This window comes from Aythya ferina (genome assembly GCF_964211825.1).
Source record: "Aythya ferina genome assembly, chromosome: 11".
NCBI lineage: Eukaryota > Metazoa > Chordata > Aves > Anseriformes > Anatidae > Aythya > Aythya ferina.
The window spans coordinates 16,472,265-16,498,647 of NC_140307.1; the positions used below are offsets into that span (position 1 = coordinate 16,472,265).

A 26,383-nucleotide genomic window follows, 5' to 3' on the forward strand; every position below is an offset into this window, starting at 1 on the left:
TATCCAAAGAATCTGGAATCACACTGCTGATATCCAAAAGTGCTGTCATCTTCAGTCTTGTAATTAAACTAAAAGTTCCACAGTCTGCTCAGTGTCATTCACAGGCATTTTGATATTTAGTATTCACTCAGCAGATGGACTTTTTAGTGAGTCTTTACTCACGTGTACATGAATAATTCTGAAGTGGCAACACATCAAATTTCAGAGATATACTTGAGGTCTCCCATGTAAGAGGTGAATACACGTACCTCTGCCTGTTAAACACTGCCAGCATTTAGATACATTTCTGCTGGCATTCTGTTTGCCACCTCCCAAACTGGCTCACACATTTTAATGGCAGTACGCTTCTCGGACATGTCCTACAAGAACCGAAATGGATGCTGGCTGCTTGAGCCCCAGTGCTCACTTTTCAGGACGGCCAAGTAGAATGCTTTCTCATTTACTGTGGTGACAATTAGTAATACATGCGGATCATGAGCAAATCAGATGAAAGAGAACTTTTATGAAATTCAGACACAGCAACAGAAGTTACACACCACAGTGAACAGAGGATAAAAACAGAAAAGCACACTTATATCCATCTGTCCTTGGATCAACTGGATCAGAGATTCAACTTCTGTTTAGGACACCTACTCATATACATGACTGCAAATCCTGTTCTTATCTGATTCTTAGACTAGGTCCTCAGGTTAGGTTTCAGATAAAACATATTGATTTAGGTAAGCAAGAGTCGTACCACGTGAATTTGCACGGTTCTTCACATCTCTTGAAAATGGGAGCAGTTACATTTTTCTAATGTGTTCCTTCTACTTCATATGTAAAGTAGTAAATCTAGTGTTAAAATTGGCAAATAACCAATAAAATATGCTATGATTAGATTTTAGATTTTGTTACATTAAAGAAAATAAAGTCATATAAAAGAAATAGCTGAGTTGTAGCAGGCTATATATCCAGTGCCTTGCATGGTTATTATGATATTAAGCAAAACTATCACTTAATTGAAATACTATATAGCTTTTCTCCACTGAAACAAAAAAAACATAATAATAGATTTCTTACAAAATGTGTCTTAAAAAAAAAGTCATCAGGCACAGAAACAAATTATATTCAAAAAACAGAAGTATCTCTTAAATTTTATGATAATTTGGCAGAGGTCAGTTCCCTTTTTCTACTCCGGAAGACAGACAACTTTGAAAACTGAGTCAACAAAGCACTAAATAATCATCAATACAGTACCAGCAGCAAATAATCCAGGTCCCACTGAATCTTACTTCAGTCAATGCCTGCATATCTATTTTAACAAAAGGATAATTTACACCCTAAACTTCTTGAATGCTGCTCAAAATGAGAACAGGTAACAAAAACTGTGCGTTAAGAAAATGGAGTTTAGAAAGGAAGTGTTCTTACTTGTTAAATTAAGGACCTATAAAGCTTAAATATTATTGGTGCCATTATAAAACATGTACTGAAGCGCTTTTTTCTTCTACCCAGAAACTATCACTAACAGAAGAGTAGGATTGGCATAAATCTATGAATTATTGCATATATTAGGTCAATGTAAGCATGAGTTTAATAACATTTAAAAGAACATCGACCAAAAATGGCAGATATCTTTGTATTAGAACAAATACAAAGAAAAAGATGGGCAATACTGACAGCTTATAGAAAACGAATCAAGTACAGTTATTATAGGTTATAATGTATCATAGGGTATAATTATTTTTGCCAAGGCATTTGACTTTCTATATTCATTCTCTCTATTTCTTTGATCCCTCACTTGAGGCTTAAACTTTATCTTCAAAGTAATTAAAGCAGGTTAGGATATATGTGGTAGTTCACGTGGTTGAGAAAGTTCAGGGGAAAAAAAAAGACTGAAATGAAGCAGTCCTTTTAAGGATTGTTAACGATTATTTTCTGCTCATGCTGCTTAATTCCTGTGAGTCTAACACCTCTAGGTACAGCCTCTAGGGCTGATCATTCAAAACCTGGCATATTTCAAACCTGGGCCCAAGGAAGCAAATGCTTGGCTCACACAAGAACTAGTATTTTTTCCCTTGACACTTCAAAGCAAGTATTTGTTCCACGGAATTATTTCAAACAAAACCCTTCACTGGAAAATTTAACCTGTGTGTACTATTGGATAGCTTTTGTTTATAGCTTTCAGGACATTTTTACTAATTGATCAGCACATCAAAAGGTAGCATTTTCCAATAAAATACTGCCAGTTGTTTTTTTTTGTGTGTGTGTGTGAATCAGATACTCATTGCATGCAAAAGTTATACAAGAAGGCAGATACTCATGAAACACTGCTGCAGATTTTTGTGAAACTGTATTACATACCAGCTGAATGTTGCTAGGAAATAAAATACCTGAAGCACACAGAATAGCCTTGTACCAGAGAAAAACTAGACATTATTTCAGGATTGAGTAACTTGCAGAAATTCACCATTCTAACTGGTTAATTTCTGAGATGAACGCTAACACAGCACATGAGCCACAGAGAGTGACAACCTAATGACAGAAAGTTTAAAGGCTGTGTAACCTAATGATGTCTGAGAAGGATTTTCCATACTTAATAATGCTGTTGTTGGGTAGAAATTGTATTTTTATAGCTCCTCTTCCTAAAAGAGAGCTAATGAAGCTCTTGAATACAGTAAGAATAGAGTAAAAGAAAGAATATAAGAAATAAAACCATGTCTTCTGAAAGGGATGGTATCTCAGTGCTGCAGTCTTAAACTTCCAGCGGGACAGAACCCAGCTAAGAGAAGATGGATACCCTGGTGGAAAGTAAAAGAAAAAATATGCATCGAGGATTCACAAGCAAGAAAAAAGGAAGAAAATCAGATTTCTGGGTGTAGCAAAAGGGAACTAAACATTATGGGACAACAGACTGAAAATAACGGTAGAAAAAAGAAATCTTCAGGTCAAAGATCAGTTGGTCTAAGTCAGCGTAGCCCCAGGGAAGTTACGCTCATTTAGGCCTGGTTGGAATCCGACTCAGCAACTTGAAAAAAAGAAAGGGAAAAACTTAAAGATAAACAAGAGGCTGGGGCTGAGCATAAAGAAATATGTATTTCCCTTCTTCTATGGAGAGGAAAGAAAAATTTTATCAGGAGAGCTGAAAGGCTGGGGGAACAGACAGAAGCAAGAGGACAGAAAGCCAGAAGCACAAAGCATGGGAAGTAAAAAGAAATTGATTTACTGGTAGCATGGGCACATCGTAAAGAAACACTTCTATGGAAGAAGTGAAGAAAGAAGTGGTGCAGAGAAAAAATGTGTGGTTTTAATGTATTCCCGTTGAGGTTACTACATCTTGTGCATGCCTGTCTGATGTACTTTAGTATCATTCTTGGTTCATTGTCATCTGTACATCCTTCTTCTTCTTAACACAAAATAAAGTCTAGGTTAAGGTTCTCTGAACACGCGATTACACTCCCGGATCACTGCAACCCTTGTTACATTAGACAGACAGAACTTTGCAGGTGTGGTGATCAGTCTGTCTCCCTGTCATCACTGCAAAGTTATTTTGTGAGCAAGATCTTTATTCAGGGAAGTCCTGCAGCAAATATCATGGGGGTTGGGGAGTGCATGAAAAGAAAGAATAACTACAATGGATAAAAATCCTTTAAGATTTGAAGTGCAATGTGTCCTGAGCTGAAATGATTAATTTTGTCAATGCTGTTTGACATCCACTACATCTGTAAGTGGCTACAAGTGTGCACAATATGAACGCAGAGTGCTACAAGAAAAGATGCATTTATGTAACATTATTTTATTTTGCCTGACTTGTATTACAACACATGAAGTAATTCCTTCATGTCACAGACTGAGGATATATTTTAACTAAGTTAAACACAAGTGCTGCTCTGGAGCCAAACATGTTTTCCTTATGGAAAATATTATCATTGGCACAGTGCTGTGAAAAGCTCCACTTTTGAACTTGTAGTTCTCACACTACATAGTTCTCATACTAGAAAAGTAGTATCTCAAAGCTAAGTAACTGCTCTGGATAGTGTGCAAACTGAAGATAATATACACGCAATGACAGAAAATGGACTGTGCACATATAAACTGAACCTTGTTTATAACCCTGGTAACAAAGTTAATTTACTCCCAATTGCAAAATCCTGAATATAACTCTCTAAAATAATATGTAAACATCTCTAATGCAGCAGCTATTCATGTTGCATACATCTGTATGCTGTATTTATACAGATGTAGACAGATAAAACACACACCCATGTACACACGTTCTAACACTACACAAAGACACACAAATAGGCCTAAGTTTACAAGCAAGGAGTAGGTACAAATGAGCATACATAAATTAGGAAAATATGTTATGTTGGACAACATCCTGTGTTGTCACTGAAACATACTCACCATTTGCAGAAGATCAGAAGAAACCATCTGCATGCAACACATCGCTGTTGCCAAAGCACAGACAATGGTGGAGATGATATTGAGAGCGCATACACTGAACAACAGATCCTGTGAAAAGACATGCATCAGAATATCATCTCTTATCTCAGGGACACAAAGGACAGGAAATATTTTTAGCAATTTGATAATAAACACTGTCACTTGCTATCAATTTCATATGGTCTCAATTAACTGTGTAGAACTCATTCAGCATGTAATACTGTCTTTTAAACCAGCAGCAAACAACCCAGAGACAAACATCTTAAATCCAAGACAAACATCTTTAGGGACATGGTTTAGTGGTGGACTTGGTAGTGGTATTATGGCTGTGTACTTGACCCCACGGGTCTTTTCCAACACAAATGACTCCGCGATCTTCCCTTCCCCATCTATCAAACTACATATGGTATTAGGAATTTTGTCATAAATATTAATACTTCAAGTTTTCCAGCTACTTTGCGAAAAGACTAATTGCTGCTTCCATAGTAGACCCCAAGCTACAGCTCTCACTAGCAAAATACTAAGCAACACACTTCTGGTTAAAAGCAAAGCAAAACAAAACAAAAACACACAAAGAAATTTCATTGCTTTCAATATTTGAAATCTACCAATTAGTGTTATGTGTTTAAAAAAAAAAATCAGTGGAAAATGTAGCACAAAATCTAGAAATTTATCCTATATCAGATATTCTGTGCAACTGAAACATTAGAAAGAAACATACACATTTTTAGGTATGAGAGAAAAGCACTGACTGCATCTGTGTGTTTCACCTTGTGCTGATGAAGGAAGTGCGCACTGCCACATTGGCTTTGTTTTTAAAACATTTTCAAACAGAACAAATATTTCTATTTACTAAGTAGAATGAGAGAAACATTTTAATTATAGGTATAATTAAAAACAAAAAAGTTATAATAAAAAAAGCGCATCCATTTCTTGACTGGATTTTTATTTTCTTTACAAGTAAAGAGAAGGAACAGCAATTAATCCATCAGGCTGGTAATGTTTCAAAATCACTACAGTCTTCCTACAGCAACTGCCTACCTGCAGTACGCATGACAACAATGTCAGTATTCAGAATAGCCATTAAAAGTATTTCACTGAGAACAGATGAGAAACAACCCCCAAATTGTTAATATACCATGAGTAAAAATGCTGTCTGCATAAAAGGCCTTCTAAAGGATCGAAGTAGCAAATTACAGGCCTTTAGAACCAAAGGTTTTAGCTAATCCAGAGGTATAACTTGATACCATCTACGCTCAATAATACAGTCTGGATCCTAATTTACAACTTTGATATAAAGTGTCCCTAAGGCCCTCATACTACTCCTGTACCTCAGGACAGACTCAGCTAAGCCTCTGTCACTCAGGACAGACATTTCTTTCATCTGTTCCTAAAGATCCCACAGCTCCATCCGCGATTCCAATGTTTAACCACCTGCAATTACCATCAAAATGTTTTCCTTATGTCCAGCCCACAGCAAACAACCACTGCTCTTCTTCTTCCACAGCTTTTGAGAAGAGGCCGTTACCGCAGTGTTTTACATTTTTAGACTCAGTCATCACCCTTGAAGTCTTTCCTCCTTTATTGCAGAACATTAACCCAACTTTTTGAAATCCTTGACCAAGACCAATTTTCTAGGCCTCTGATTATTTTCTTTAATTTCCTCTGGTTCACCTTCAAGCTCCTCCACATTTTTCCTCAAATTCAGAATCCTAAATTGGGGCACTACTGAGGCCTTGCAGATGTTGACTCCAAGCATCATGATTATCTCCTGTGCTTTATAAACTATACTTGTCCTTACGCATTCTGTGGTGATAACTGACGGGTTTTGCAACGGTAAATTACTGACTTATCTTCTGTCCACAGAGCTCCAGATCCTTCCCTGTAAAACTACTATCCTCTTTGTCCTGCTCCTGGGTAAGGACAGAAGCAAAACCACAAAGACAAAACTATTTTTATTGGAGAAATGCTACAGAGCAAACCTCATTCTTACTTATACTTATCCGAGTTTAAGATTTTTGAAAGACGCTATGCTAGCTCCCTGCTAAATCCATGCTAAGTTAAGCTCATTATAGACATGGAAAGGAATAAAACAGCAAACAAAAAAAAAAGAACCCGTACAATTACTTCATAATTACAGAAGAGCACAGACTGCAAGATAAACTGAAAAGCACCAGATGAGAGAAACTATAAAAGCCTGAAACTTCAAAAACACACAGGAGTGGGGCTTTTAAGGTGAATATTTTGGTATTTTACTTCACTTCTATTTTGTTATTACTGTTATTAAATCTAACTTACCACCTAACATACCTGCTGCGTCAAGCAATATACACAAAGCATTAATATTAGATATTAGTCTAGCTAATCTGAAAACTGTTTCTGTGGAAAATTATCAAGTGGCTAGCACCAAAACGGTGTGAGGTCACCTACTAGTACTCCTCCACTCCTGTAACAGAAGACAAACACTGGACTATTTCCCATCTAAAGAGAGGCAGTTACTTTTTAAAGAATGTTAAGCCCTTTAAACCACTAAACAGTTGTGTATTGGTGGTTAGTGAAAGTTCAACTGAAATATCAAACAGCAACTATAATAGTAGGAATCAGTAACACTGCATTTATAGTCATTTATAAAAACAGGGAATACATCAAACCCATTTAACACTACATGAATACAGGGAGAGTTTTATTTTTTTTTTCCCCAAAAATTCCTTCCTCCCTCACTCTAACTCGAAGAGCAAAGCCAAATGATGCTTTTCATTTTCTGTTTACTTATTTTATCCTTCTCTGCCAGTTCTTCTGGAAAAATCTTTCCAGACAGCATCAGACTAACTGTTTTAATTTTTATGCATTGCTAACTACTGTGAAACAACAGACAAAGTAAGTTGAGTCTGCAAGTACCCTGGGCTGCAGTACTGTCCCAGACTGAACACTCCCATTGATCACAACTCTGCTGTGGTTTGAGATTTGTCCCTTGCCATGGGTAGCTGAATTCAGCCTGCCTTTCAGCATTGTATTTGTAATGTAGGGCAGGGGTTACTGCCCACTGAAACAACGGCCCTCTTCCCACGAACTCCTTTTCCAGGTCAAGTAGACAACAGCTAGAGCATTGTTCCCACTGCAATCTTTCTGGTCAGTAAAGATGCAACAAGAATGTTTCAAATGTAGCAATGCGAAACTTTTATGTATTTCATGAAGTTCTAAAAAGAGAAGACATCAGCCAAAAATGTATCAAGACAGCAAAGCTAAACAAATTCAGAAAAGATTCAAATTTTTAACAGTGAAAGCAGTAACACAGCAATGCCTGTGGTATCCTCACTATCACTAGGCATTTCTTAAATCAAGACTACTACTTCATTTGATTTTTTTTTTTCAAAATGTTTTTTTATGTTTTAATTCAGAAAGGATTCAACCCCAACCCCAACAAGTAACACTTTCACTGCACCCTCAAACCCAATCCAACCCCCAAACAGACATTATTCAGCATCAGGCTATTTACCATCTTCAGGAAATTTCTTCACTGTGTCCTGCTGAACAGGTAATTAGGTAACCCATAGCACACTCATTTAGTGCCCTGTAATAGCGAGTGGGCAAGTGATAGCCTTTCAAAATCTAAAACCCCCTATGGCCAAACATGCTACCCAGAAAGACAGTGTTGGTGCTTATGCAGATTCCAGCTGGAACACGATGACAATTAAGATGTCCTTTAGGAAACGTCTCTGAAAAGGCAGTAACCACAACAGGGACTAACCTCGTTCTCCACAGCACTTGCCACAGACGGCTACCTTTATAGCTGTCTCGAGGAGGAAATCTACGTCCAGTACAACAACCAGGAGATTTAGTGACAGATCTTTGGTTGATTTCTGCAATACCTACACTGATCAGAGAACACAACGTTGTCTCACTGTCAATGTTTCTCAGATGGGAAACATAACACAACATCGTTTTCAGATATGCACAATGGCAGCAAACTTGAGTAGCTGTTAAATTCACTGAAGCATCTTTTATTAAACAGATTCTGACAAGCCAAAATTGTAAGGAGTATTGGGTATAGCTTTCTCACCTAAGTGAACTGAGAAGCAGTGTCTGCCCAAGAAAAGGAGGTGTGTTGTTTAGGTTAAATGGTGTTATGTGCTGACTGGCTTCTTGTCTTCCATTAGTAGGATTCTTACGAAATACGCTGTTACTGAAGAGAACAGGCTGAACCTTTAAAATGTGGAGGAATCATTGAGATATTTGGAGAAATAAAGGATATAAACGAAAGAAAAAAGAACATAATTAACAAATAATTTGGACAAATTATCATGAAGTGAAGAAATTCTTCGCTCAGAGGGTGGTGAGGCCCTGGCACAGGCTGTCCAGGGAAGTTGTCTCATCCCTGGCAGTGCCCAAGGCCAGGCTGGATGAGGCTTTAGGCAGCCTGGGCTGGTGGGAGGTGTCCCTGCCCATGGCAGGGGATTGGATCTGGATGGTCTTTAAGGCCACTTCCAACCCAAACCCTTCTGTGACTCTAAGTGCTACCTCAAACAAAAGGCAGAAATTTTGTTTGAAGCACTTCTCGGAATAAACATGGTTTAACTACAGAATTCCACAAAATGTTAGAGAAAAGCTCAAGGACATCAACAGAGGACAAAAAAATCACTGTAAGAGCACTATAGGCCTAAAAAGTGAGTTAAACAAACCTATTTATCACCAACTAAGGTGCTACAAACTGATCTGGCAGATTCTTTTATATATATAATCAACTGGCTTTGAAAAGCTAATTCTGTGTGCATGCTCTTTTCTTCTGCTGCGTTTTCTTCAGCACAATAGCTAAAAACTATCTAGTTAAAACCTAATGCTAATTAACGCTAATACCATAATATGAGTATAGAATAGCCTGTTTTGGTTCTATCTTACATGCCAAAAAGAAGCAAATCTTTCAAACCTTTGCTTGAGATGAACTTGAACATTCCTCCAATGTGAAAATAGTTAGGTCTATTTATAGAGCTAGCAGAAGTATTTCAGCCAAAAATGCCATTTTGTCATTGCACATATATTTCATTTCGTTTTGGCAAGAAACCAAAACTGGAGCTCTCCACCAGGTCTAATATGTAGCTATATATCATAGAAGTATTTACGTTTGGGAAGGCTGAACAGAAACGGAAGAGAGATTCCTCCCGTCCTCCCTCTTGTATGCACGCATTAATTCTAATTAAGCTGAAATACCTCCCCTTTGGGGTTATGTGCACATGTTAAATTGGACGAGCTTGTGGAATATATTGCTAGTAGTTTGCAGAAAAGCTGAATTTTCTAAACTGGCTGTAAGAAAGTTATTCTGTTCCAAACTTTTAACAACATCAGCATTGTTTTCCCCCTGCCACCAATGAATATTTACACCCACCAAGCAGTTTAGCTACAAGAAAAGCCTATGTGCATCAAAAGCAGTGAGAAGTTAGGTCTTCTAGTGCTTCCAGGTACACAAGCAGGCATTGCTGGCTATACAAATAGAATACGTCTCTCTACAATATGTGTCTTTCATTCTTTGCACGTTTCCAGAATTATGGATAGGTACAATGACTCAGGTGACAGGCTCTGTGAGCGGCAAATGAAAGATCCTAAGGTTCTTTCTATCTGGAAGCCCTGAGTATCTGAGCAGGCAGAAGAAGCCACAGTTTGTATTGCTGCGTCCCCTCGAGCGCTGCCAACAGTTATGCAAAATCCAATCACACCATAACAAACAAAATGACAGATTAATATTTTGCAGTGTCATTCTTTTAAAATCCTTAACCATGGCCCTGGAAAGGGATCCTTGATGCCTTTTTTTTGGACATTTTACATGCTATTTCAGCATTCAAAACATGTTTAGTTTTCTTCAATGCAATCGCTTTTAGATGTTAGCTGATGAATGTAAGCTGCCTAAGCTATAATCTTTGCAATTAAGTGTAATTTACAGACTACGTTAGTGACTACATTGCCCCACCAAGAAATGCAGAAAATAACAACCTTGCTATCTCATAAACCTTCAAAAACTCTTAAGTTTGGAGAAAATACACTCAAAGTCAACTTTAAAAAATGCTTTTTCTTTTGCAGTCTATATAATCATCTCTAGTAAATTTGCTTTTATCTTTTGAAAAGAGAGCTAATGAACTGTCAGGCATCCAAAACAGGTACCCACCATATTCACCCCAAAAGGTTGCACACAACTCCTTTTGTCCAGGCCCAACATGGAATTTAGCCATTAGGACAAATTTTTATAGGCATTAACACTGAAAATAAATACAATATATTGCAATCTTGTGTCAAGGCCTACTAGGCTTCATTTGGCATCTAAAAAAGCAGGTGAGTTTTCTGTTATCTCAGTCCAACATATGGGTCATGTTATCTCACGTTCACTGCTGGAAGGGAAAGGAACAACCTATTTTCACACTGATGCTGCCAAGGTCTGAGCTAAAAATGGCATCAGCAGTCACTCACATACATGATTTGTTAGACATTATATGCCTACTTACAGGTATCTTTAGGCATTTAAGAAAAGAACTCACATTGGTAGCTACATTTCACAGAGCATGTTTTCTCTCCTTAATCATACAGAGTACACCTAAATTTTCTCCCACTGTGGATTACAAAGTAGAGAAAGCTACTTCCCTTCAGTGGGAGACAAGTACAAGTACTCTTGTTCACAGAAATTATACTATCCAAAAAACAAAACAAACTAGAAAAAGTGTTAAAGTTCGGACACTTTGATTAGTCACAGACTGCTTTGCAACAACAGCAAGCAGCAACGTTTATGAACGTAATCTCAGAAAGCAATTGCTGATCGTTCTGACACAATATTCTAGTATCCCAAAGGCAGTTCAAGAGGAAACAAAACACCCAAACAGAACAACAGCAACAAATACAATAAAGCAATACCTTACTGTCATTTATTGTAAAGAATTTACACACATTTCTCATTACTGAATGCCTACGAAGCAGATGATTCCTCTTAAAAACATCTCTATCAAAAAATGAAATAAGGAGGGAACTGATTTGAATGTTGATGCATAGCATTTTGGTGTAGTTGATATCCACAGGGTCATACATACTTCAGTTGATACAACAGAAAAGAATCCAATATCACAGCTTTGCTAGTAATATGACAGGGCAAAAACCAGACTACAATAAGAAGCAAACACAGAAAAAGTTCTGTAATTTTTAAAGTACGAGTCCTTTTAGAGTTAGTAATCTCCTACTGTGATCAACATGGGAGAAGGCTTTATATTCTACAGATTGAATGACCAAATACAAAAAGCATTCTGAACCAAGGCAGACTCAGAGAAGTTTACTGAAATCCTTTCAGTTATATCTGTGCACTAAGGATTCCTAAGTGGTCTCCATAAGAGAGAATCAGTGAGATCAGACCACACAAAAAACAGCTATGAAACTTCAGTGCCTTACACTGTTAAACCTCTTCCTCTTCCCTTTAACCACCTCTAGGCACACAAAATCTTCAGTCTTTACTGCCACATCTTTACCTTTTTCTCTTTCCATCACCAGTTTGCAAGTGACTGCTAAGATAAGAAAATGGCAGGGATTTTTTGTGATTTGTGAGTGACCAAAGGCAAAGGAAGAGACACTGGCAAAAGTGATTGTCTCTCAAATTTTACCAAAATGAAGATGCAACAGTAGCTAATGATTCAGATAAACTAAAAAAAAAAAAAAACACAAAAAATAAATAAAAAAAAGCAAACTACATGCAGCAGTGCCAGAAGATACATGTATCTATTGCCTTTTTTTACTGTAGGAAGAAAACCTACATTTTCAAGTCTACTATTTTTCAGAGAAATTGCTACATAAAAATGCAAGTTCTCTAAATCTTAGACTTTGCATAAAGCCTATGGAATACATCAGACTAGGAGTTATATTCCACTACCTGAGTATATTTTTAGATCTGAACTTTGATTTTAAACATTTTTTAATATTTTCTAGTCCAAAAATATAATTTCAGGACATAATTCAGTGAGAATATCATACAAAAAAGAATATTCAGTAACACACTGAAAAAGCAGTTTGCCCTAAGAACTCATTTTCTTTGTTTTCTATTTAACTGCTGGATGATAAGTCAGTCAGATAATATTAAACTGGAACAGAGAAAAAATAGTGATTGATTTATCATTTTGATAACTCAACTGTAGAAACAATCATTTAACAAAGCAATTTAGAACAGCTGTTAACACACACAATTACCCAACAGAAGCAAAGAAAATCTCTTGCTTGAGATAGCATCCAAAAGGAAAAAAAATAGCAATGACATGAGCCCCATATTACTGATGGGAGAGGTGGGGGAACTGAGTCATTGATAATCAAAGAACACTCACAGCAAGTATACTGTTGAAACAGCTGAAATGTTTCCCTTTAAAATGTAATTTGTACCTTCTACCACAACAAATACAAAGTAAAACTGAAATGCAACCAATTTTGCTCCAACGGTGAAGGGTGAATATCTTAGAAAACAAAGTTATAACTGAATTTCTCTCTACTAACTACTGGTTGCCTTCCAGAACCAGATGTAGAGAAATCATTTTAATCAATCACAGCTGCAATCAGGCTGTAATACGTTTAATAATACATGTCTTCAATATTAAGAACAAAACATCAATGCAATTTTTTAGGCCTGGAAGGGAAATACCACTTTACTGACAGCAATCTGCATACAATTCTGGTCAGTAAGTTAGATTTCAAATAACTTTGCTTCCATACATACAATATCTCCAAACTCATAGCAATAAAAAAGCAGTAAGATACACTAACCTTTTGAATGAAGCATTGCACCTTGGCTGTGTACACTTTATTCATCAAATGCATAATACAGCAAGTCATAAGAGACAAAGTTTCATTGAAACTTCCTTTTTATATGCAACTACCTAGGACAAATCACTGTTTTTAGGGGCCTGTCATGAAGCCAAGCGATGCTGATCACACCAAAGGACTATAGCATAAACCCAATATAGTTACATACTTAAGCATAATTTAATTGTTATTTGGGAAAATAACCAATTGCCTTGCTTAATCCATCTCCTTTTAACAAACTATTGCAGAACCTCCATAATTCCCCTTATCTACCCATTAAATACAGAATAAATATCAAGTAAACTCAAACAAGAACCTCTGGATGTCTTCACACCTCGACTCGACTGCAGACTTGGGTAAATATTTTATCAATCCCTTGCCTCTTCATCATATCAGAGCAATGAACAGTACTTTCAATTATGTGCATGAATACCAAGCCAGGGAATTTAACATTCAAAATGCAAATGTATCACACAGACGAAGCACTATTACCACGAAGTACTTGTTCTTTCTGTCAAATATTATATGGGAAGTTATCCAGCTGTGCTGCTTATAGATAATTAAGAACCTGTATTTAAATCTATCTAGCTGTAGAAGGAAACAAAGAACAGCTTTTTGTACCCACTTACTTCTTTTTCTCCATGCTTATTTACAACATTGAAAATAGTATTATTCTTTGTGAACTGAGTTAATCATGCCCACATTACAAAAAATAAGTTGTATAGTACAAGGCCAGTACTGGTTAAGTGTTCTGACCTGTACAGCAGTATTGAACTGGCAACTTTCTATTGAACTTTACAAAACACTCCCATTTTGCTGGCCCAAAAGATCATTTTCCTGTGAAAAGAAAAGGTTCATAGTTTTGGAGGCTCTTCAGTCCCATGAATTTTTGAGAGTTTTGTCAATAAACGATACAAGGAGTAAAAACAGCTTGCCAATGTGTAAGAAGTACCCTTTGTAATCAGTAGTCCTGAACACATGGATCTTAACACCTACACTGATCAAAGGCTAAAAACAGCTTTACTTCTATAATTCTTTGAAGATGATTTCTTTTCTCCTTCATTGACTTCAATTATGGTGCTTCATTTCTTCTACCACTATAACCTGGAAAGAGATAATGAGCAGGAAAGCTTCTTCACCCATGAAATTAGTCTGTATGTACCTCTCTTATTTGTAAATTCGAGGACAACAATTCTTCTAACTGAAATCATAACTTCAGTTGTTCTAGCTGGATATGTTTGAAAAACACTAGGAAAAATAGCTGCTCTAAGACTAGGAAGACAGTCTTCACTTACAAAGAATGAGTTCAGAACCATGAATGAAAATCATTCACGTGCACGTTAAACTATAAATGAAGAAATGGCCAATGCTTCACAAAATCAATTTATGGTATTAAAGTACCATATTGTTACCTATTGTTACTACTTGAGTCTAAAGTATTTACTATATTTTTAGAAAACAGTGCACAGCTACTTAAAAATAAACTCAAAAATGTCTGTGCTGCTTGGCAAGGAGTTTGCATAACCTTCATCAACTCAGGTATCTACGTTAAAGGCAGTACTGGTGGTTTATTAGGGAGATACTACTGAAAAGCTAAGGTTCCATAAATTAATCAAACAAGTAAACAATAAACAGATTTCAGCCATTCAAAAAAGGCAGCTTTTCAGCTGGGAGGGAAGTTCACAACATATTCACTCATTTTCGAAGCTAGGAACAGAAATATGCATGAAGATGGAAAAATAGGAGTAGACTGTTACACAATTGTTATATATGACTAGTGAATACTTGTTGCTCCACTATTCAACATACGAAGTGAACACTGAATTGCTATATTTTTAATAGATTTTTATACCTACTATTATTATTACCACACCCTGAGCATACTGAGTATTTTCATTTACCTGTTAAATAACTTGAAACAACTCCAGCATTTAAAAAAATCTTATCTTAGAGGAAATTATTTATTCTCCACTGAGCTTTACCCAATTTCAAATAGATTAGAAAGTCTTCTAGCGAAGTCATTTTGGTTCGGTTCAGCAAAATTAAATAGCTTGCATTTTGTCACAACGGGAATCAGAGGAGCATCAAAGAGGATAAGCCTGTTCTCCTAACTTGAAAGAATATTTTAGGAGCCATTCTCCTCTGTCATGAAAGTGAAAGCATGCTTTTCTGAATGGCAAAAATTAAACATATGGTTAGGCTTGGTCAGCAGAAAACGCAGTAAAAATAAATTTGGATTCAAAGACGATGAAACATTCACATGGAAAACTGCAAGAACCCTAAGTTAGATAAATCCCTAATAACGATGCTAATGAATGCAATCAGTACCCTTAAAAAGACTTTTAGTATTTATACTGTACTTGAATTTCAGCAGTTCTGAAAGAGATATTTGTGCTGAAAATAGAGGTGGAAACAGCTTTTCCCTAGCCTGCATAGTCAAAACCCCATGCTACAGATGTACTTAAGTAAAATAGGAAGTAAATATTTATATAGAATCATAATTTAGCATATACGACTACATGTATTCTGGGTTGTGTAAGCTGTTAAAAATAATTAAAAATACCCTACTAAATAATTACAACACCAAAGCAGCATAACATTCTGCTCTTACGTGCAAATGTCACACAGTAATAATACATTACAATGATTCCATCTTCTATGTCTACCTTCATCCTCTCAAAGCAAAAGCTTAAGAAGATCAGCTTTGTTGCTTGCATGCTTTTAGTAAATCCAAGATATTTTCAGTTTAAAAGGAAGGAATCATTTCCACAGACGAAGGCTTGCAGGAAAATTCAGTCTCATACTGAAAGCTTGCACCTAGTTATAGCTCATTCTTATCTAAAATTCAGAATTATGTGATTGTTCTTTGGTAAAATAATATTCAATAGGATAATACCATGTAATTATTGTTATAAGAAAAACTCAATTCCCCAAAATTCTGCTTACAAACCAACAGATGGTCAATATAGACTAACATGCCAGCATTTTATCCTATTCAGTGGTAACACTGTTAATAATAATAATAAAAAAGATCTCATTCGTACCTGTTTAATCTTGAAACAGATTTAGGACTTTGCCTGAGGTACCATCAGCAATGTAATCCAGAGATGCTACCAGTTTTATAACTAGGTCAGCATGCACTTGCTCACATGCAGGCATGCACATGTGTCTATCTACAGATTTACTCTCCTGCATTTTTTCTGGTTTTACTTGAATAAAAGCCAGTTTGCACAGATAACAGATATATAGGATGATAGAGAAACATTCAAAAAAGTCTAGAGAGACTAACAGAGAACAAGATCAGACAGCCAGTATGTGTGCAACTGTTCTGTTCACAATGGAGCTCCTATAATTGCTAGCACCAAAAAAAAAAAAAAAAAGGCAGAGATTACTTTGTGGAAATGAGGTATCCCCCAGATTTAATATAGAGAAAGAGAATAAAACTTACATAGCATTATACACAGAGGTGTATACTCTTAATTCTGGTATTCTACCCTTTCTCTTCCCCAGCACCCCAAATAACAACCACAATTGACCTGTTTGTTCAAAAATGCATTCTCTCAAAATCACACAGTAGTCATTAATAGCAATTAAATTAAGCAAGCATTATCATTGTCAGTTTTCTATTGAATTTGCTGTTGGTTTTTCTATTCTTTTTTTTTTTCCTCCTTGTGTGCATAGTAGGATGTTGTTCTTAGATTTGCCAGGAATACAGAGCTCTCAAATCCAAAGAGAAAACAAATGTAGAATTAAAACTGAAAAATATTTACGAAACATTATGAGAGAAGTTATTGTCATAATTATCCTCTTAACTGAAAAATTCTGAACATAATTAATGCTGCACTAAGATTATACTCATAGGAACTCCTGGTTTTAATTCAGTCCTTCTGCTAGTGCAAGCAGATGTCACCAGTTCCTTTTTATAAATTCATTCCTTTTAGAAACTTCACCCTGATTTCCAGTATATGTAATTTCTACCCACTTCATATACTGACAACGTCCTCTAAGATAAACAGTTGTTTTCTCTATTGTTAAAGTTGCCTCTGCAGATATATTTACAGCTAGTAAACATATGCTCTATCAATTTTTGTTTTTATAGGATCAACAAGTGAGCTTTTTCTGTAAGATAAGTTTAATGTTTAACGGTTGCAAAAATGTGAAGACTGATCATCTTTCTCGTAAAAGTGAAGGTACTACCTTTCACTTTTCTTTATAATTGCATCACTGAATATAGTCCCGCATTTAGCATTCCAAATGGTAGTAAATTATTATTATTCTTTGACCAGCAACACTAAGTTTTTGCTTCTTTGTCAATTACTAGATCCTGCTACCCAAATGGCTTTTGCCCTCCTGTCATCCTCATTAAAACCTGAGGCAGAGTTCTTACTGACTTTTGGTGCCATACCAATTTATTTTTAACTCCTACCTGATCCTTACTACTTGCTAGATCTTTTTCTTGTCTCTTTTTCTTAATATAGCTGAAGAATATTTAGCTGCTTATTATAACATCTTTTGCAGGACTTATACTTGTCCTGAACTAAAATATATCTTCTAATATCAATATAACTTTGAATTTTCAGGCCTCATTCTATAGTCTAAACCCCTAAGCTCCTTATTATGCTGAGTTTCACCACTTTTTTCCATTGTATTCTACTAACTTCATTAAAATTTATCATCTGAAATTGAGAGCCATATATGCTGACTTAGATCTGTTGATCATTAAAAATACACCTAAAATGAATCAACATCTGTACCTTGGTTTAGGGTTCTTTTCTCTGACCACTTCTTTCATAGATTACTTACTGTTTTCCAAACCAATGTAACACCATGTCTTGCTTGTTTGGTGACAATGCATGAAGAAATATGTATGCAATTACATTGTGATATAATTGAATCACAAAATATTACTATTATTTCCAGTCCATTCTTAAACTGGATAGTTTTAACACAAAACATTATCAGATTTAAATTACTAACAACATTACACAGCAGTATATAAGCATGCTTCCAGCATCATCTCAAATGAACACTTACCATTCTCTTCCAGCTAGAAGATTTTAGCTTTCTTGAACAGTAACAAAAAAGATAACTGTCCCTGTACCTCCTAATATCAATCATAACCAATCATAGCCTCTGTTTCTTAAGTAAGCTCTAACAAAATCATCATGTATACAAATACAGATACTGACAGTGTAACATACAATGTAAACCACAAAACACAGAAGTACTACATTCTGTTGGGTGAAGTTCAATATTTTTTTTCACCTAAGAGCAAACACCAAGAACACCACCCGCTACCCCTTTTACCACCCATTTTTGTCTTCCTATATACTTATTATTTAAAATTAAAATATACGGTTAATTCTTCTCACAACGCACCTTTAGGGTCAACCTCACAACATTACATTCCTGTAGAGGGTTCAGTTTCAGTGTTTCTCCAAGGTTGCTACAACCTGATGTTTGATGCTGCATTTCACAGCAAACACAGACGCCATCACTGTCAAATTTAATCTGGGGAGGAAAAAAAATATAGCAAGCATAAGTAAACAAAAAACAATTACATTTACACTTTTTGTGACAATAATAACTGGTAAATACCAATTGCTATTCCTTAGCTTATGAGTTTATGATAGTCTCTGAAAGAGAATGTCTTCCCTTGGCTAATAGAAGCTATAAGAACAGGTAAAATACAAAGAGTATACTGAGCAAGAGTGAGTGTTATCTTTTTCAAGAGTCAAAATGAGGCATTGCTTTAAAGAGGCAGTTGAAAGCAGAGTAACTCAACTGAATAAACATAAAATCATACCCGATGGGGAAAGACAAAAACAAGCAAAAACAAAGTCAGAAAAGCACATGACATGATCACAGTCACACACATAACACATACATACAGAAATAATTACCCTAGGAAACATGACATACACTTGAGAAGTGAGAAAACAGCATTAAGAAATAGTGGAGAAAATAAGCAGTAATATCTAAGCTCATGTACTTTAACTTTGGTAAAGGTTTGCTGTCTATTTTCCTAATTTTTGTTTTGAATGCAATAAGCTTTCAAAGACTTTACATTTTAAAAAGCACTAGACATTTTGCTCTTTATAGACTTTCATTAGAGCAGACCTTTTTAAGAATACAGAACCTGATCATTCTTAAAGAATATATATAAACTTTAAAATTCTGTGATTTTAAAGAAATTCCATTCTGCTAAATATGAACTTTTAAACTGATTCTGATTTCTACACTAAAAAAAAAATAAAAGACAAAGAAAGAACAGCATCTACTTTTCTGCTTCCTTCCAACAAAGAATTTTAAGCCAAAATTTAACTTCATAAATGTTTTCACCTAGCCTGCTATCATGAACTGCCATCACCTTAATTTTCTCAATTCAGCATTTCTATGCTTTCTCCATTCCCATTTTTGCAGCTTATTTGAAGGACTGATAGTGGGACATACCTTACTTCTCCAGGTCATTAGTCGCAATTCAGTCTAGGTTAGTACCAAGAAAAGGAATTCATATCACACGGGAGTCCCTTGACCTATGAGTTTGGCAGATCCCAGGTTTCCATAATCCAATAATCAGTAGTAAGAATGACACCCATGAGAAATTTCCATGGCTCTCCATGTAAAGAATAGATTCAAAGTAGCATTCAGTCATTTGAATCACTCCTGTATTCCTCCAAATAAAGATGGAAGCACAATAGCTGGGTACTAAGAGATCTGAACCACCGTACTACTTACTCTCTTGCAAGGCAAACGCATTTTAAAATTTCCAGACACAAATACTGCAAAAAAATCCTAATGAAAATATATATTTATTGTTCTTAATTCAGGTCATTCTTTATGGTGTTGTCAATTTTCTGAACAAAGAAAATCAAATATAAGCTTTCCCTGTACCTCATATAGACTTGTACATAGAATCATCTCTACACAAGTTTTTCTTGCTGCTCAAGAACTTGAAGAATATTAAAATTGTTCGGGTACTCTTAATAGCTACCTACTTAAACATTTATTTTTTATTGCCATCCCTATCAGACTTATTTAGTACTCTCTGTTTTGATAACCAGCACAGCAGCTGGAAGAACAGAGTCCATTACAAATGAGCAAGCTTTACCAGATGAGATGCAGGTGACTTAATGCTTGCCACATACAGTAATGAAGCCACATTCAGAGCAGAAAGTTGGCTTCAAGTCCTGAGAGTCCTGACTGCCTTCCAGCCAGTATAATTGTTAAAAAGGATTTTAAAAAATCTGAGTATATAAATTAGACCATTCCCCACATATTGGAAAACAGCACTAGAAATATTTCTCTATGGCAACTCACACTGACTGGTCACACCCTGAAACACACACTTTGTAAAACAAATGCAGAAGAAAATATAGTTTGAGTACTTTCATAAAAGTTGTGCTGTTCATTTCCAATCAGCATATAATTTAATTCAGAAATCGGCTTTAAAAATTTCAGGCAGCTTTTTTTTTTTTTTCCTCTTCAATTCCTGACAGTTCTTAATACTCTCTTTTTAAAAATCAAAAGACAAGAGTAAAACCCAACTACGGTTTATAATCAGACAACCTCAGCTCCTCAAATCAATGGAAAATACAAAATGTGAAATGCCACTGGGGAGGTCTTGCTCTTGAACCCCTTGGGGACTGTTAGAAATGGTGCCAACTGTTAGATAATTGCTACAACGGAAGTTTGAAACTTGCACCTTTAATTTAGAGCTGCATCAAAGTGAGCAGTCAGAATGCTGCAGCATACCTGCTCCATCAGCACCAGATACACAGCAAATCAATATGGTCTTCAGCTACTAAAAAAGTTTTTATAACAAGGAAAAGGAACTTCAGACAAAGCCACCTACTGCTACAACATTTATTGCTCTGATCCACACTGTCTCTGTTCAAGGAAAGATAGTCACTGGCTTAAGATGAAATCTATTTGATATTTCTGATGTGAAATTCAGATCCCAGGTCTACTTTTAATTCATGTAATGAACTGGCATCACTTTAAAAAAAAGGCTAAAACCAGAAATAGCTGCTTGGTTAAAATCCCTTATCTCTGAGAAATTCTCAATTGACTCTGAAAGATTCTGTAACTTTATACTGCCTGGTAACTCTCCCTTTAATTCAATTCTTAAACAGATTAAGGTTATTGTTTACATGAAAGCTCTTGCAAAACATCAGGAAGTCTTCTTGAAAAATATAGCTTAGTCAAAATACTTTGATTTCAACCAGACTGCAAAACAAAATCCTCTTTCAATACACATACATTTTGGAGAGCTTTTAACAATTTGTCCTACTGCACACCTTTTCCGTCAAGTATGTTTGATGCGACATCTTTGCTAACTTTCGTCCTGTAATGGGGAGCAGTACTGAAGGCTCAGGATGCCATCACATTTGTGCTTAAAGCACTGCAGCAGCTGAAAGCAGTCTTGAGCCCTCTTGCTCCAGACTGCTCATCCCTGCCCCACTGCTGCGTTCACACTTGTGTAGGCAGGACCAGGAATTCATACAGCTACCCTGTGATCTAAACATTGTCAGAACTTTTCTTTTTTGTGAGGGAGTGGCTTATTCTTAGTCCAAGCTAGTCCTCCAATCCCATCCAGTGTGTGGGTTCAGAAACCCATAGAGGCACAAACAATAGCACTACATCAGTACAGTGAGCAGAGTTGGGATTCCCTCTTCCAGCTGCAGGGCTGCTGTTTGCTAGCCTCAGACACAATTACATTAGCAACTACCGGCAGTGCCTCCAAACCTGTGTTCTTGCCCCTCTCTTTGCTGTGTTTAAATCTTTTTTTTTTCTTTTTTTTTTTTTTTGAGCTGGCAGAAATCAAGAATAAAGCACCATTCACTCCACCCCATGTACACAGCCCCCACCAGTTATCCTACATATGCTTGTGTTCCACTTCCCAATACTTACCTGTGTTAGCAAGCATAACGTCAGTAATCTGTGTATTTTGTGTACTTTCATGCCTGGGACAGTTGCACAGTACACCCTCATCCAAACCATATGCAAAATTTCAAACATCAGCCTGAGCTGCCAACGTACAGGAATTGTCTTTTAAGTTTATTTAATCTTGCCAAAAATCAGTACAGCTACTTCAAAAGTGACCAAAAACATTAAAATCTGATTTTTACATTGAAGAGGATCAGAAAAAATAAAGGATCCTCCAGCAATGTAGAGAACTTCAGACGTATTGAGGTAACATACTGGTGAGCGTGTGGACAGAAAATCCCCTATACCACAATATCGTAAAAAAAATGTGCATAGACAAGACCTTTTTCATGTATCAATTCATCAAATTCTGTCTACGTATTAAAGGTGTTTTAACAAAGAAATTCTGAGTGCACATGCACTCATGACACTCAGGATGGTGTCGTAAGAACAGCATGACAAAAATTCAAAACACAATATAAGAGTTCAAAGTTGAAAACACTACAGTTAACTGCAAGAAAGCCATGCTGGTATGATTATGGGAAGAAACTTGTGAAATGTGTTCATCTGATTCGTGTCAGTATGGAACAATGCTAGGGCCACAGGGTATGATGAATGTGACCTTCTGTCTTACATACCCTTGTATAACCACAAGTCTAAGAAAACCAGAGTGGTTAATGTATATAGTTCTTGTATCTTGCAAAGGAATGTTTTTGCAATTCGTGTCAATAGAGAGCTTGAAGGGAAATGTATTTGTAGGCTTTTCCTTGAAGTCTCTGATATCTGGGGGGGGGGTTCAGAATAACTGCTAACTATTATGACTGTTGCATGGGACACTATGCAAGTCTCTGACATCTGGCCAGGAGATTAAGGAGAAGGGGAAAGCTGAAGAATGACTAAAAGACAAAGCTTGCAGGGGATGCTGCACAAGTCTCCAACATACAGCCAAGTTGGACAAAGGAGAAGGACAACAGAGAGGAAGACTATGAGCCTTCAGCACGAGAGACCCCCAGACACCCCCAGAGGGACCACTGGAGACTGATACGCATGCTCCAGTAGGAGGGTTTGGATTCCGAAAACTAATTATAATAACCCTGTTTTTTTTTTTAGAAGTAGTAATGAATATATATATTAGCCTAGGAGCATAAAAATCAGCTGCTTGATGTAACTGGTGTGCGTCTTGGTGGAGCAGAGACTCCTGGCACACCCAGCGCTGTTTGCTTACCTCTATTCGCTTAATAAATTGTAAACTTTGATTGTAACCCTATTTGGGACTTAGCCATTTATAACAAACTTTTGATCTTTGTAGCAGCTTATGCAAAGAGAAGAAGGATCCATTAAGGGAGAAAATCGAGAGTTAGGGAAATATCAGGAGAAAAATCTGATAGGTGCCTAAGAATGAAAAACCCACAACCACGAGTATATATTTTGATGGGTTTTTAAGAACTATTTTTAAATATGCACAGATTTGAACATAGCTACAGCACAAAATGAAATACAAAGAAACCTCAGTTCTGGAACTGGCCTATGCCATTCATCTTGTATCAAGTTGTGCTTCCTTTGTTTTTCCGTTCTCCATTTATTCCAATTAAACATAATTCAGGGGAAAAGGAGCCTTCCTGTCTATGTTTCTAGAACCACAAGCCAATTTCAGCATGTATAACTGAAAAATACATTATAAGCAACATCTCCATAAAAAGATAGGCACTATTACTACTTTTCTGAATCATAAGCAAAACTAAGTTTGATTCAAACTAGAACATTTATTTTTTTAAACGACTAAGTGACTTACAATATGGCAGGTGCACCAAATAAAGACAAATAAAGACTAAGAAATAAAACCAGCAAAATTCTCTTGTGCCACTGTAGATCATAAATTAAAATATACAAACTGCTATACCCTATCACACTGAACATAATTTTTAGAGATAAATATTTGAAAGAGAATTTTGTAGGACAGAAATGTTGTTTCTCATACACACTTTAATGAACAGCTTGAGTGTGTAACTGCTCTGTACACATCCTGCTTCCACTGACTTACAGCAGCAGCTTGAGGTTTTCGCTGTAGTTTTTACAGCTAATCATGGGTCAAAAAGTCGTTAGGTTTTTGTAACAAGACATCGAAGCTACATGTATTTTTTTGTCCTGCAGTGTTGAATGTTGCTGAGCTGCGGGATAAAGATCACAAATACTAAATTCACAGATTTTATGTTCAAAATGCTAACATACTGTGAGCACATTTTTCATCTTCACACAAAACTATGCATTATGGAACCTACAACAAATCCCCAATGTTTACAGCAAAACAAGACACTTCTCTCATTCCTTTTCCTTCATACAACTACTCCACATGTGAAATGCTTCTGAATTTAAACACCTTGATACAGGAGATTGTATTATCACATTTTTAAAGCTATCCACACATTCCCCAAAATGTGACAAAAATTCCTTTTGAAAAAAATCAACATCAATGGGTTTGACAGAAACATTAAAGTTCACACAGAAAGAAGAGCAACTATTTGTCTCATGCACTGAAACTGCAGTACTTCCCAGTACATTTTCCGGACAAGGACGAAATTTATTTTATTGTTTTGTTACTTCCTCGTTGGTTCTCTTTTAGGGTAATGATTCTGAATTTGACTTTTGTAGCGTACTGTGCTTGGAAATCCATTCACAGATTTCTGTCTGGTACATTTTACAAAGGACATTAACTTCACCTCAGAAAAACACGTCTACAAAAGTTGAATTTTCTCTCAAAGAGCTGCGTCACTCTAGATTTGTATCCTAGAAGGCAGCCACAGGATTCAGAGTTATGGTAACGTACACTCAGTCACACAGTGCAGGAATTAACATGAAATACAAGCTTAGGACAAGCTGCTAAAAATGGTATTTTTCCTTTTTGAGTGACAAACGTTAATAACTACACATGCTCAACACAAAATATTACCAAATTCTAAGTCAAATTCTGCCTTTAATCATAAAGCAGTGGTGTTCATTAGCGTCTCTCTCCCTGTGGGTGGTCTTTAAGAAGAGAACACCAGAATTTCTTACATATGAACATTTCAACACTGTGATACAATTCATGTGCAAGTCCACAATCTGACTGAAATACGACTTTTGCTAAGGAAAATCTAAGTAAGGCATGGGCAGAAGAAACTCTCTATACTGAAACAACTGAGATATGATGAACAGTCACAGTGAAATTAGCTGCCCTCATCAGCAACTAGACCATACGGTGCAAAGCTAGTTAGCATTTCATCATGTTCTCAACTTTGAAATGTGCAGTTTGAACATTTGTTTTATCTTATTTTGCTAGCTCAGCATTCCACCAGTCCAGAGGAAAATCTATAGCAGGAATGAAAAGCTGAGGGAAGTACAAACAAAAAGTAACCATTCCATTTTTAATTTAGTAGCTGAGTGCACCAGCTTTGGAAAAAATGCAAAGGACTATTTGCAAAATGCTTGCTTGAGTGATAATATTCCATTAGCCTGGAGAAAGAAACAAAGGTTTCCCTTGAATTCTGCCACAAGGGTACATGTGGGGCCTTCTGATGAAGTCCTTATGTGCCCACCCACTACACCTCTTAATCCCAGAATCCCTACCCAAAGGCAAAGCCTGCTTCCACTTTCGAACTGTCTCTCTGCTTGCCCACTGAAAGCACTTGTTTGATACCACTCCTTTCCCTGACTGCTTATTAGCACAGGACAAGGGAAGGCAAAATAAATGAGGGAAGAGACAGGAAAACACACAGTAGAAAATCCCAAGGCTACTTGAAAATTCAGATCAAATAATGAAAACCACTGAATCTAGAATGTTTTGAAATAGTATTAAATTTCAAAGTGGAAATCATCGCATATAACTAGAACACAATTCTTTCAAAAAGGCTGAAAAAAAGAAAAACAACTGTATCTGAAATAAATTTAGTCATTTTTGTTTCTATCAATGATCCGAGAATTCAGCTGTTTGCACAGCTCAGTCACTGCTTACTTCTACAGCAGCAAGTTTCATATAGAGGCTATGATCCTGACCAGATTTCAGTCAGAGACACAGGGTTCATAAGCAGAACAGAGAGTACTGAAGAGAACATTTAAAAGACTAAAGACTTGCTATTTACTCTTTTTTTTTTTTTCCCCTCAGTTGTGAGCATTTACCCACTGGCTGGAGCTACTGCCTTCTTTTGTTTACAAATGTGCTAATTAAGCAGAACTTATTTCAATTTTCTGT

General features: G+C 36.3%; 1 protein-coding gene across 5 annotated transcripts in view; it reads right to left on the bottom strand.

Annotated features, from left to right (window-relative positions):
- Nucleotides 1-26,383, bottom strand: part of ENTREP2 (endosomal transmembrane epsin interactor 2) — a 131,772-nt gene that overhangs the window by 25,089 nt on the left and 80,300 nt on the right. For all 5 annotated transcript variants that reach the window (XM_084532252.1, XM_084532250.1, XM_084532248.1 and 2 more), the window contains exons 4-5: nucleotides 18,610-18,741; nucleotides 4,384-4,491 (exon numbers count right to left, since the gene is read on the bottom strand). In XM_084532252.1, coding sequence (XP_084388378.1) covers nucleotides 4,384-4,491; nucleotides 18,610-18,741 — 240 coding nt within the window. The remainder of the gene's footprint in view (nucleotides 1-4,383; nucleotides 4,492-18,609; nucleotides 18,742-26,383) is intronic.